Source organism: Zosterops lateralis (assembly GCF_965231275.1).
Source record: "Zosterops lateralis genome assembly, chromosome: 13".
NCBI classification, from domain to species: Eukaryota; Metazoa; Chordata; class Aves; order Passeriformes; family Zosteropidae; genus Zosterops; species Zosterops lateralis.
This window is the reverse complement of record NC_139773.1, coordinates 13,941,349-13,955,617: the sequence shown is the minus strand read 5'-3', so window position 1 is coordinate 13,955,617 and position 14,269 is coordinate 13,941,349. Positions and strand designations below refer to the sequence as shown.

Here is a 14,269-nt window from a genome sequence, read left to right as displayed (position 1 = left end):
GAGCTGTGAAAACTGTTCTTCTGAAGGGTAGATACTGAGAAGTAAACCTGCCCTTCCTGGTACAGTGTAATTATGTTTGATGTATATATGCCAATCATCAAATTACAGACCAGTATCACTGATGTCTATTTTATGGGCTAATAGTTGCAACTAGTTTTGTCACAAGTACATGATTTATTTTCTCTACTGTGTAGCATCATTTTTTGCCACCTTGGAATGTAAAAAAGAGATATTCTTCTGTCTTAAATAATCAGTAGAAATGGGACTGATTTCTACCTACAGGTGTTTTAGAATAAACTTTTAAATGCCTGCTGTTGATGCACATTGTTGAGTCACAATCTTTCTAAAGGAGATTAAATTATAAATGCTTCAACCAGTCTTTTTTTTCTCATTAATTACCATGAAAAAAGGTTTTTTAAATCTACTAAATCTTCTTATTCGTGGTTTATTGTAGTTTTTGCTACCAAGGTGCATATTTATGAGCCTTTTAATGCTTCTAAGGGACTGCAGAACATTAATCACTGCTATGCAAATCTACCTGAATTTAAACCTCCTCTGATTGTTTAAATCATCTGTACAGCCTATAGTGTGTTTTCTTCTTCATGTGTTTGCATGTCAGCTTGTTCAGCCTTGGGTTGGGATATAAATCCAGGCTCGGGCGGGGACTTAGTGAGTATCAAATCAAACATTAGCCATAGATCTGTGCTTGTGTCCTGGGAGGGGACTCTGTAAAGCTTCACCCAGTGAACCCACATTTCAGCAGGTTTATTGATGCTTGGGCACGAGGAGTAAGAGGGTCAGAAGCAGAATATTAGAGCAAGATTTATCAGATTAAATAGCCCTATGTGAGAGAGGGTGTGTTAAATAGCCCCATGTGGTATTTTTCTGTAGAGGTCACTTGTCTATCAGCACCTGTCTCTACAGAGTTTGGCCAAATGTTTTATTTCTAACAGTTCTGCAACCAAAAGTTTAGTATCTTATTTAACTTTGAGTTATTGCCCAGCTCTCTCTCTGCTGGGCAAGACCTAGCTCCCTCAGTAGATGATAAAATAAAATTGATTGGGTGATGGAGACAGCATTTATTGAATTTAAAAAGAAAGCCACAGTATGGGTAAAAAAGAAACCAACTTTGGCAGAATAAATTATATTAGCAGTGCCAAAACTGTGCAGTGTCAAGATGTAAAATAGTTTCAGAGGTTGTGGCTGCAGTGGTGAGTGTTACAGCAGCTGATGTGGCTGATCCAGGACAGGCAGCACTGTGCTGTGCAGGGTAGTTTGATTTCCAAGGGAGAGCCTAATAAAAAGCTAGCAAAGGGAATATATGGAAATGACAAAATCTTTAGAAGAGATGTTTCTGGATTTTCCTGTGGACCACTCAGAGTAAAAAAAACAGTAGGAAAGGTGATTGACTAGGAGTTTCAATGGTTGTTCAAGCAATGAACAAACCTTTATGTCTCATCAGAAGCACAAAGATGTTGCTATTTGCTCTGAAGAAAAAAGAACATGCTGAGGAGTAACACCTGCATTTTCCTGCACACTTCAGTGCCTGCTGTGTGTTTTATGTTTGCAGGTGCTCTGTGCTGAGAGACACGGGTCCCTAAGGGTTTGGCAGCATCTGATCTCTGTGCTTTCTCTTTAGTTACAGCCTAGAAGGCCTTGCTGGGGACTCTGGTGAGAGCAAGAAGCCCTCAACAAACCTGGAGGCTTCTTCTCTGAGCTCCAAAGACCTCAGGAGGAGTCCACTTGCCAGCAATCAGTCCTTGGTCCTGCTCAGTGAGGAACTCGAGCAAGGAGAAATCATAGACTACAACCACCAGGTAAAGCTGTCCAAGTACTGTCAGATGTCTGGGAAATGCTACATCAAATTTTGGAAGTCGTTTTCCCAAGTAACAGTCTTACAAAGGCTTCCACCTTATATGTACATCTACATAGTATTAAAATTTTTCCGTCTTCAATATGGAGGAATCTCCAGCTGTTTTAAATTTTCTATTTCTTTCTGTGTGGCAACACAACTCTTGTGTCTTCTCTTGCTTAAAGAAATGGCATTTTTGGGGAACACACTGCTAGGCATCAGATTTTTTTTGCCAAGTTGAACCACAGTCTACTTCTGCTGTGGAGTTGGAGTCATAACAACAATTTCCATGGCCATCAATGGAAATTTTGACAATAAGAGTTTTAACAATATCTGTTTTGTAATGTCTTGCAAGAAAATCAAGCACCCATCATCTCTCTGTTGCATAATTAGTTGTCTGACACTTAAAGGACAAAACAAAATGTTGCATTTCACCTGTGCACTGTTTCACTGTTTCAAAGTGGCAGTTGCAGTAAACATGGGCGCTGAACTGGGATCTGAAGGTGGGATGGTTCTGTCATTCTTGACATATTTAGTGTGGTTCTGTTCTGTTCTGCAGGTGCATCAGACATCGCAGCCACAAGGATTTAACTTCTGTTCTTCTGCTGTTTCATCTCCACTGACCAAATCCATGTCTCTAATGTCAATTAGCAAACCAGTGCTCGACAGTGAGTAATCCAGTTTTCCCTTATCCACTCTGTCATCTGTATAATTGAGTATATCTTGCTACCTTCCCAAAGCAAAATGTGCTACTGCCCGCTCCTGCTTCCCTTATTACAGGAAGTACATGTTTCACTGCTGCATGGAACTGTGGCTGGAAAGGCAGGACTCATTCAGTTTAGTTTTGTTCTTCCCAGTGTATCCCTTGCTGTTTTCTTTCTGTTGGGCTTCTTTTGTGTGGGTTGCTTTTTTCTTTTTGAATTAGACTACCTGTATGAAAACTATGATTTATTGAGTTTGTTAACTAAAAAAAAAAAAAAAAAAAAAAAGATCTAATTTTGCATCCTTTCACAGTTCCTTTCTTTGATGTCAGGTAAATTCCACTTGAGATCTTATTTCCTTGCATCTAGGTTTTTTTTAAAGCTGGTACGTGGAAACTTAGAATCCATGTTGTGATCTCCTTGAGGAAGTTTGTTGCTATTCGTGTTGAGTTAAATATTTTGGAGCAATTTGGTGTAATTTATTGAATTTCATTCCTGAAGAAAATAATAAAAGATGATTCTATAAAATTTTCCAGTTTAGCATAATTGAAGCGATAACAAGCACTTAATTTTGCAACTTGGCTGAATTGATTCTTTCAGCTGAAAAAGTCATTCAGAAGGCTGCAGCTGGATGTGCTTAGGATGTGTTACACGTTTTCATTTTTTTCATTGCCAGCCAGAAACCCTATTGACATTTTAGCTCTTGTCACTTAGTGATGGTGTCTGATCTTTGCTCTTTATTAACGTGATCCTGCCTTGCAAAGCACGACAAGGTGCTTAAAGAAGGGTGTTTTATTCCTGGAAGAGGCTTGCTGAAGGAAGCTCACAGGGATTGTGCTTTGTAGGATATATTTTAAATTCTTCATTGTGATAATTCCATGATTAATAAGAACATGGCCTAATGGATGTGTCCCCCAGCAGCAGTAACCAAAATGGGGCAGAATTACATGCAAGTGAATTCTAGGACAAGTTCAGTTCTTTATTCCACTTGCATAACTTTGTGGTAGGTGTTTAAAGAAAAAAATAACCCTCTGATCCCTTCAAATGTGTTTGAATGGGAAGAAAGCAACATGCTGTGCTGAAGAACTTAAAAAAACTAAATCCAGCTTAATAAACATATGGAGGGATTTCTTTTATTTTTACTGTTTACTGTCATATGTGCTGAAGGAGGAGCAATTTCCAAGACTGAGTTCCTAGCCCACACTCCATCTGATGTGTCAGATGTTTCAAGAGCTGCTGTGGCCATTCACAATGTTAATCATTCTGCATTTTATAGAGGGAGGTCACAAGAGCTGTTGGCTGGAGTGCTTGGAAGAATGCTTTTAGCCTTGGAATAGCAAATTTCCAGTGTGGAGCACTGTTACAAAGCCAGGAATTGCTATAAATAAAAGAACTGAAATGGAAGTTGAACTGTGCTGGTGAAGGTGGTTCAATTTAAAGTAAAGTGTTATTGTTCATCTTGACTTTTAGTCTAAATAGACAGTAGACTACAGAAGAAAAAGTCATGTTGCCTAATTGTGTTCTTCAGGTCTGGAACACTAGTACAGCTCCTTCCAAAGGCAATCTAAACAAAACTAATGCATGGGTCTTCCTAAGAATTCTTCAATTTAAATGCCTTTCATTGGGTCCCCAAGGATTGTTCTGCTTACTTGAAAAACTGTGCATATTTTAGTCAAATTGCCTGTAGGCAATTGGCATTTGTGACTGATGGCTGCAGGAAGTGTTCAGGGAAGTTTGTTTTGCATTGCTTGCATAGCATTGGCTATTCCTTGGACAGTGTTTTTATATTCTGAATTCAGTTTTGATGTATGATACCAGCCATGCAAAAACCCCTCATTATATGTGGCTGAAAGGACATGTTTTATTCAAAGAGAGAAATAATTGCTTTGTCTTTCTCCTGAAAGTTTATTACTGATCAAATCTTTAGCCTGTTTTCCCTGTTCTGCAAGTGAATTGATGTATCCATGGAATGACTCAAAAATACCTGAATACCTGTGCTCAGGAGGTTTAATGGAGGTGCTTAAGTAGGACCCTTAGGTCAGACCTGTCCCAGGGGCAGGATTTCCTCAGCCCTGTCCCAGTCACCTTTCCTGAGGACACAGGGATGTACCATGTAAGCAATGGGTGTCCAGCAATCACAGCTCAGAAGTTTCCACCTGTGCTTGTATGAAGAGAAGGTTTGGGCAATAGGGCCTTTGGGAATCCAGTTTCAGTGAAGAATGACTAGCTGGCTCCTAATTCTCTTTTCAGAGACCATGTACTTACAACAATTGTTGGAAAGTTGCTGCTATGTGAGGACTGCTCTTAAAAATAAATGATGGGATATTTGATATTGCAGACCGCTGAGTTTGGCACTGTGTTTGGCATCTTCCAGGCAAGGGCAGAAGAGACTCTAGTGGGGCTTTTCTCATGTTTAGGCAGTTTCTTTAAAGCAAGGACTCTTAAATTTTAGAAGAAGGCAGAAGATACGCTTGTTTCTTCCATTTTATTTTGGATGAAGAGAAGTTTTAGCGTCTCCTTTTTAAAGCTGGAAATTTTGAAAGGCATAACATTATCAACACTGTTGATTTTTTTTTAGACATAGAAGTGGCAAGAACCTCTCCAAGTAGATAAAGTCAACGTTTAGGATAAATTGTCCTTGCTAATATTTGGTAGCTTTGCTGTATCAGTCAACTGCAGAAAGCACCTTCAAACAGCTGTCTTGAGTTCTTCCAGTTTGAGTCCATGACAGTTCTTTCAGTGAAGTTGATGCCCTTTGTCCAGAGATCCATTTGTTGTTTGTATTCTGTTTGGAAAGATAACTGCCTATAATTCTTTACTAAGGGGTCCTATTAAAAAATGTCAGCAAAACCAGGGAAAGACTTGAGCCCGGAGCTGTGCGTGCAGTGAGACCTGCATCCTCTGAAACCTGCACCCTCTGGAATTTGCACATTCTCAATTCTTTGTTTCTTGTGCCTTTCTGGAGCCAGCTGCTTTGCAGACATTTCCTTTGCTTTGCTTTTAGTTTGCTTTGGCTGCTTTTCCTCTCCTTTTTATTATTAAATGCATTTTCAAGCATGCTCTAATGTCTGCTGTTAACCCACTTCTCAGCCCAGGGCCGGACTCGACCATCGAGACGAATCTCCTTCTCCTTCAGCATCTCTCCACTCATTCCTAAGTCTAAAACTCTCTTTTCTATTGGCTCTTCTTCCAGTGATGAGGAGGAGGAGTTGGATAGTAAGTAATCATTTTCTGTGCATTGCAGCCATAATGGGTGGAAACACAGGGAGATCTGGTTTTCTGCTTCAGACACTGGAAGTTCACCTTGCAAACACTGAACTACGTTTTCCATTGCACGATGTCTAACAGCATTATCTTAGTTCTGTATCTGAATACTAACTGACAGCAGAATTAAAAGAATTATTATCCAAAAAATCTTCTACATCAGCACCATCATGTCTTATCTGGTTACTTTTAGTATGTATCCATGTAGTAGGTATCATCACCTGCCACTCTGAGCAGCAAAATAATCTTTACCTTTTTACTAAAACAAAAATACTTGCCTTGAGTTTGTTGCAGGGCATGGAGTTAGCAGAAGAGGTACATCCTTGCCCTCCATAGGTGACAGTGAGTGTATTGCTCAGTGGAAGAGAAATGGACAGAAGCCCTGATTATTAAATTCTGAAAATCTTCACAGCAATCTCACAGTTCCCCCACTAAGCAAAATGCCCAAATTGTGGCCAAAGACCTCAAATCCTCAAGGTGTTCATATCTAGGTCCTGATATTGTTATCAGAATAGTTCTGTGGGAAACAGGTGAGAGTTCTCTGGCAGTTTTTTTTTCCTCTTGCAAACTCCATTGCTAAAAGAAGCTCAACTAAGGCAGAAGATTGAATTAAAGTCACTTAGACTCCTGTTGTTTTTTTAAATGGGCTTACCAAAGATTATTCAAAGTGCTTCCTACTTCTTAAGCATGTTTTATTAGACTGTTGAAATAAACCAGACACATTCCTTGTGTCCTTACTGGGATGGGGGAAATTGCTCTCCAGTCCAATAGATTTTGGTTGCTTCCTGAATTTAAAACAATCTCCACACCATCCACACTGAACATATCTCAATCCTCCTCCTTTCCATTCCTGGAATTCACTGTGGGTTTGTCCCTTCCTTCAGGAAAGTCCTGTGCACAGGTGTGATAATACCCACTTCCATATTTAACCTCCTTCCTCATTGTTCTGTCCTTTTCTTCTGCTTTTAACAAACCTCACAGTTCGTGGTCTCCACAAAGTGAACTGCACAGACACAGCTGTGCATTTATATGGTGCCCCACAGTAAAATATATCCTTAGATAAACTTTTTGGTGTTCATTTGTTTGTTTGGTGAGTTTTGTTCATTTAAACATTTGGGTTCTTCTATTGTTATTTATTTTTGGTTTTAAGCATCCAATACCTGATATTCATCTTAGGGTATGACAATTTTAGAGGACATTCACAGTAGCCAGTATTTATCTTCTCTCCCTCAACAGTGCTCCTGTTAATGATGATCATTTAAGATAATGTCAGATATTGTCTCAAACAACGATATTGTTTTCTTTACATGTTTGAGGATACTGTGGAGACTTTATAAAGATTTATTTAGCCACGGCTCTTTCTGAGACTGCTTTGGCAATGGACATTTTTCGTGGAGTAATCCCAGACCAGTTTGTTATATTCACATCTTTAGGGTTCATTTCTCATAAGAGGATGGATGTGTGAGATTGCACAGAGATTGCATGTGCATTTCAGTTACCACTTCTCAACCTCTCCATGGCTGTTTTTTCTTTAGAAAATGGAGAATTAGTTGATGTTTGTTTGGTGACATATTTAATACATGGATTTCAGATGGCCGGACAGTTATTATAAAGCCTTTGGATTTCTTGACCCATGGAAGTTTAATTACTAACAGCATTAAAGCATTGCAAGCTGGTTTCAACATCCTAGTCCAGTCACTGCTTTCTGCATAATAGATCTCGATGACTTATTTCAAGTCCAGCTACCATATGAATTAATTTTTGTGAGTGGTGCTTAAAAGGTGTCCAGATAAACACAGCAAATTTCAGCTGCTAGCCCAGGTTCATTGGACATGGGGTAGCAGTTCTGGCTTTTGAAACAAACTTATTTTTTGTGGGTTCTGAAGTCAGATTTCAGTTTTGTTCCTGATCATGACAGGGAACAAAAACATTATAAAAATAAGCTTTCCCTCCTCTGTTCTACTTCAGAAACAGACCAGAAGGTGAGGAGATGTGTCTTTTTCCATGCTTATCTTCTGGGATTTACAGATTGCATCAGTGTTGATCCTTTGTTATATTATAATCTAAAATATGAAATCATAAACAGACTTTAATTCTTCCCTGGATCCATTTTGCCTGCCAGCACCAAGAATCCCCCATTTTTAAGATGGAACAACTATTGAAGTAAAAGATAAATGATATGTAATTGTAGTTCTAATGCAGTGTATTTTCTCAAGTTAAAAACAGTCACAAAAATCAAACTATTGCAGCTCTTGGTTCAGTGTTTGTTCACATTTCTGGTGTTAACTGCAAAGAAACAAAAAGGTTTGTGGAATCTTAAATCCAGTCAAACTGATGAATCTTAAAAAAAAAAAAAAAAAGGAAAGACTAGGGAGGTCTAACCCAGATTAAAAGCAAAGTAGAACTGAAACAGGAACCAGAGTTATGGAACTGGAGCTTTAACCAAAGATTTGGGAGTCTGTAAATAACTTATGTGATCCTAGTAGTCACTTGAGTAGTTTTATATTATAAAAATATAATATCACTACTGGAAATTGAATAGTAGACCTCATTTCATACGTTACAGTATTACTAACTTTGGTGTATTTGGGATAAATCATTAATGAGGTGAAAGATTTTGCAAGGGAAATATTAACACAGCTCTCCAAGCAAGGTTTAGGTAACAGGCTATGCCTGCATTTTAGTTTCTCAATATGAAGAAATGATATTTCTGTCTCAGACTGTGTTGGCACTTGAATCAGTGGTTAGAAAATCTGTATTTAAAGCCTAGTATTGTATGCACAGTTTTTCCTAATGCTCTTACTGCTTTTGGGTAAAGGGCCAGCTTTGCCTCTAATGGCAAGTAGCTCTTTTGCATTCACCCTTAGCATTAAGAGAATTTGAGCCAAAATGCTGTTTTTCTTGCAGTATATATGCACAAGCTTAGTAAGGTGACAGTCATACTGCTTCTTGAACTTCAGATAGAGCTGCAAACTGTACTTTTATGAAGGGTTTTTTTGAGTCCTGGCAAGCCCAGTTACTTCAGAGTGAGCCCTCTGTCCTGGATCATTTCATCCTGATTTTTTTGTGTTCTTATATGGTTCTGGTAAATGGTGTCAGCACCCAGATCTGCTCCAAATGCCTTGTGCAAGCAGGTTTCTTGTGTAAAGAGAGTTGGTGCCACTGGCAGGGCTTCAGCTTCGTGTTGAAATTCAGCCTTTCCTCAAGCAGTGTTTCGTGACGAAGCCCCAGGCTGGTAACGTTTTGTGGAAAACAGAATAAGGCTTCCCTTGTTTCCCTCAGTCTTTATGAAGTGCCTCAGGATTTTGATGGGAAAATGAAGTACAATTTTATCAAGGAGAAAAGTTTTCTACATGAAACCCGGATGTGCTGTACAATGGATCCTTTCTAGTGGAGTATAAATAAAAGCATTGTCTCAGAATGATTCTCATTTATACCTATTGTCATTGAATTGGCAGTTGTGATTCAGACACCCTGATTTACCAGCAAATTTAACAGTTGCATGGTCTTTACTTAATAGCTGAAGAGTGATAAAAATACTAAACAGGCTTTCACTTCAGCATCTAATTTGAGAGCAGCTAAGGATGCAGGGAACAGGCTTTATCCCCAGCACGTGAAATCTATTCTAAACACCCACTTCTGGAAAACATTTCCCTTTCCTCTTGAACCATCCCAATATCCAGACTATGTTTTTGGGAATCAGTGGGCTGAGGCTGCAGTCTAACCTGTCCCCCCTCTCCCCTCCCATCTCTTGCAGGTGCGCAGTCGTTGGGCGGCTCCATGGGCTCCTCTGTGCAGAGGTACAGTATCCTGGGGACCCTGGGGACATCCTGCCCCTTCTGGGGGGACTCCTGCACTGGGCTCTGCCACAGACACCCTAAAGCCTTCCTGGCACCAGTGCACTTCAGCTGGCATCAGAAGTTGTGAAAATCAATCCTGTATCTCTAAAGGCTGAAGAATATTTTAGATCACAGAATATGAAAGTCTAAGTCTCACCTCTTAAGAAGGCTCTGTTTATTCATAGCTAATAACGTCAGATTCTATTACCTATCTGTTTACCCTGAGTTATATGTTACACTAAAAGTAATGCTTTCTCCCTGTGGGTAATTCTCTATAAGAAAGGCCAAAACAATCATGTTTTTGTATGTTACTTTTCATCCTTGCAAGTTGCACAGTGTTCCCTGTGTGCTTCCCTGGAGGAGGGACGTTTGTGGCACTGGAAGGACTCTGTGCCACTGACAACTTTGGCTTTATTTTGTGACTGGGAGGCTCTTTAACTCTGCTCACTGCTGTTTTCTCCTCCTTGATTTAATTTGTATTTCTGTTCTCCTTTTGGTTTGTGTTATACTTAGAATTGACAAACCATGCATCCTTAATGCAATAATAGTTTCCTTATTCTTCTGTCATAGCTGAAGAAGTCATAAGCTTGTGCATGTAAAGACTGGCAAAAATTATCTGGGATTTTAAAAATTCCTAAATTAATATACATAACCACTGTGGTTTATTACTTAGTATTGGTATTCTCATTTCTCAGGGGAGGATTTGCAGACAGTGTGGTTTCTGTTAAAGACATTCACTGCTGCCTTTTCAGAGTTCATTAGATGTCTTTGGGTGAAATGGTTCTTTACAGCATTAATGGTTCCTGGTTATTTGACAAGGGGAGCAGCAGAGGGTGCTATGCTGTGAAAACAGATAGGAGAATTCCTTGAAATTTATTTCAAAATGAGTGGATTGACATTTTGTCTTCACTTTTCGTTCTCTGGTAAAACACCAGAAAGCACCTAGACTGTATTGGCTAATAAATGCATTTGTCCTTTAAAAAGAACCATTTAATAGATGCTTTGAATAGAAGAAAAATAAAATAAAAGCAACTTTAATGTTGTTTTTTTATTTTAGCATATCTGAAGAGAGCAGCAGTGTCCCCGCTGGTAAAGGTGTAACAAAAGTCAGCCGCACCTTCAGCTACCTCAGGAATAAAATGTCCAGCAGCAAGAAGAGCAAAGTAAGTGCTTCATGTCATTTGTGGAGTGCCCATAGGCAGCAGAAATGAGTTCTGTGTTTAAGTCTTTGCTTTGCTTCACTTTCTTTTCTTTACTTTTTTTTACTTTCTTCCTTCCTTTTTTTTTTTTTTTTTTTTTTTTTTCCCCCGTTAAGGCCAGAGGTGTCTGTATAGTGATAGGAACTGACTACATGGGAAATCTTAGCACCCCAAAACTGAGCCCAGGGACAACTCTATGAGCCTCAATAAGGCCAAGTGCTCCTGGATTTGGGTTGCAGTGACAGTGCTGGGTGGAACACTTGGACTGGATGATCTTAAAGGTCTCTTCCAGCCTTTTTGATTCTATGATTTCACTTGTTTCCTCAGAGAGAATAAATTTTGCCCTGGCATGAGTTAGGGCTTTGTAGTGATTAATGAGTCTAATTTTTACAGAAGCTGAGAGGTGTTTAATAAAACAAGGACAGGAGCTATAAGAAGGGGCTGGCTGCTGAAGGCTGTATTGTCTTTTCATCATTTCTTTATTTTTGCCACAAAGTTCCTCTGCACTGCAGGAGAAGTTGCTCAGTCAGTGGGTTTTAGTGATGGCCAATATTTATATTTTTCCCATTTTTTCATCCTTGAAACCCTGGAATTTGATTTGCTGAAAATTATGCCCTGCTCACCACAGCTGAATTTCCTGAGAATATTACTGATTACAGAAATAATTACATCAATGCTAAATACTTCACACCAACAGGCTGTTTTTGCTTTAGATTGTCCCTTGAAGGTTAATATATGTTTGGGGATTTTCTTGGCTTTTTTGGGGTTTTCTTTGCTTGAATCTCACCTCGATTCATCTGTCTGACAGAAGCTTAGAGCACTTTAGAGTCTTATTAGGTGATGTGTAGTTAATGTGTTGGTAAATATTTTTGGAAAGCCCTTGAGAGCTGTGATGACACTCAGTTTCTTGTTATGCATCTGTCTTTCAAAATAGCCACAAGTGCCTGTGGCTCAGAGCTGCTGCTGAGTAGCTTTAAGACAATGCTCTTCCCTGCTGCAAAGTACAGGCTTGAAAAAATAAATCTGTTTACGTAGAAATCTCTGTGGAAACACCAGTGAGAAGTTCAGGAGCATTTTGCACAGACTGTGGGTGAGAATGGAAATTCATGAACTGGTTGTTGCACTTAATGTGAATAATCTCTAAAGGAAGAACTGGAGAGAGAGGAAAGAGATCTTGTTGGGACAGAAAACATAACAGCAGTGCTTTGAGATATTTGCTCAGTGCAGTTTGATTTCGCTAATTCCATGATTGTATCTGAAAATGTTGATAAAGAGTTGCTCCAAAATCCCAGCTGTAACATGCACTACATGAGAAAATTGCAGCTCATATCAACTCTCATGCTTTAACTAAGTAAAAGCCAAAATATCATTTAAGTTACAATTTCGTGTCTGCTTATGGTAGAATGTTTGCATTATGTACATTTTTAAGGCTCTACTGGTACATTTAAATAATTTGACCAAAAAATTCTCTGGAACACTGATTTCTCCGAAGCGTTGCAGACAGAAAAACCTGTAAGAGTTAAAACCAAAACCAACAAAACAACAGACCTTGAAAGAAGAAGTTTGACATAGAGAGGAAGTTAGTTTTAGGCTCCCAGGAGGCCAGGAGGCTTCAGTGTCTTTCCGGCTCAGTTTTACTCATCTCCTTCAGAAATTGAGTTTTCTCTGATGAAATAAAGTAAAATAAAGCGTTTCTGAGCCTACTTACAGCAACAGCTCTTTTGGAAAATGTGGAGTGTTATGTAAAAAAACACTGTAAAATAAAGAGGTGTTCAGAGATTAACTGGAGGAGATACTGATAGAAATTGGTGTGAATTTACCCCTTCCTGGGATGTACTTGGTGTTATTTGGGATTATCAGTGAATCTCTTGCTATTAGCAGAGTGCCCTGATTAATATTTGCAAAGTCTCTATCTTTGTCAGTTCAGGGAAAAAACTCTCCTTTCTTTTTTCATTTTGATTGAGACTTTCTGAGAAATTACAACAATTAACATGAGTAATTTCTGTTTTTCATTGCCTTGCATAGTAATAAGGTAGTGCTGGGCCAGCAGCAGCATTTCAGGGTATATGGGTAGGAGTTGCAAATGTTTGAAAGGATTAGGAGACAAGGAATATATGTGACCTGCAGAGCAGGAGGAGCTCAAACACACAAAACCTCTCTGTCTGGGCAACTTCTGCAGCACTTTGTTTGCTGAAGTACTACCTAGCAACGCTGAGGTATGTTAAAATTCACTTTTTCTGTACCCCAAACATCACAGAGTGTTTGATTTACTCCCCTCTACCTTTAAAATAGGTGGTCTTCTATTGACTCGCAACTTGTAAAATATTAATCACATCCTTTCCTGCCTGTATGGGTTTGGTTTTTAGTATTGGTTTGGGGTTGTTTTTAGCAGTTGAAGCTAAGGTAGGGCAAGATGAAAGCAATGGCAAAGTAACAAAAAATCAGCTTTAAGGAAGTCAGCAACTATGCTGCCCCTCCCCGTTTTGCTCAACTCCTTCGTGCCGTGCCTCCCGTCCCCGACCCTGCTGCAGCCTCCGGCATCGCCATGGGCTAGTGGGGAGCAGCTCCTGGTGGGGAGCAGCTCTCCTGCCCCGGGGGAAAGATGTCCATAAAGTGGAATAGATTCTCAGAAGTACCTCAGATAACAGTGAAGCTGGTGGGACTTAAGCACTGGGAGGTAAGAGCTGCATGGTTCCAGGGGAGAGGGATCCACTGCCGCCGGCGTGGCCGCGCTGCCGCGGTGCCTGTCGTGGTATCTGCTCTGGCCATTGGTTCAGCCACACAGCTGGGCTTCAAATCTCACTGGCAGCTCCAAAAGCACAAAAATAGTCTTGTTTCTACAGTCCTTCTTTAAATAAAGTTCCAGTAACTGCCGCAGGAAAAAAAGAAGAAGCTGGAAAAAAATCTCGTTGTGAGACCTTGTCCTTCAGCGGAGTGGCTGGCAGCCCTTGCTTGGAGTTTGCTGTTTCCTCCTTGAAAGTGGTGCACCAATTTCCTGTTTTTTCCTGGGTTGTTGAGCTTTAATTGAAATTAAAATTAGTCTTCAGAAGCGCTGGGTTTTGCAGTGAACTTCAGGTAGGTTTAAGGTACAGGATGGGAAATCTCCTTTCAGCATGAGGGTCACAAGATTTGGCTTGAGCTTAGAGTAATCTTTTCTCCTGGAGCTTCACAAGGCTTGGCCGTAGAGCAAAACTCCAGGCATTGACTTTGTACCATCAGCCCAGGCCTAAAATGTGGAGTTTTAGTTCCTGAATCCTTCCTGCCAGGCTGGATGTGGTTAAAGATGGGCAGGTCAGCGGATGGAAAATGGGGCTGTGGAGGTTTCTGTGGGGTGCCGTGAGCCAAGCCGATGGCTCAGAGGAGGCGGAGATGTGATGCAATGCAGACTTTCTCTGGCAGGTTTTCTGCTTCAGA

At 39.9% G+C, this 14,269-nt stretch overlaps 1 protein-coding gene across 12 annotated transcripts in view; it reads left to right on the top strand.

Annotated features, from left to right (window-relative positions):
* The window catches only part of AKAP13 (A-kinase anchoring protein 13), a 206,436-nt gene that overhangs the window by 162,812 nt on the left and 29,355 nt on the right, over positions 1 to 14,269 (top strand). For all 12 annotated transcript variants that reach the window (XM_083870764.1, XM_083870765.1, XM_083870767.1 and 9 more), the window contains 4 exons: positions 1,640 to 1,817; positions 2,412 to 2,520; positions 9,575 to 9,617; positions 10,714 to 10,819. In XM_083870764.1, the coding sequence (XP_083726890.1) occupies positions 1,640 to 1,817; positions 2,412 to 2,520; positions 9,575 to 9,617; positions 10,714 to 10,819 (436 nt within the window). The remainder of the gene's footprint in view (positions 1 to 1,639; positions 1,818 to 2,411; positions 2,521 to 9,574; positions 9,618 to 10,713; positions 10,820 to 14,269) is intronic.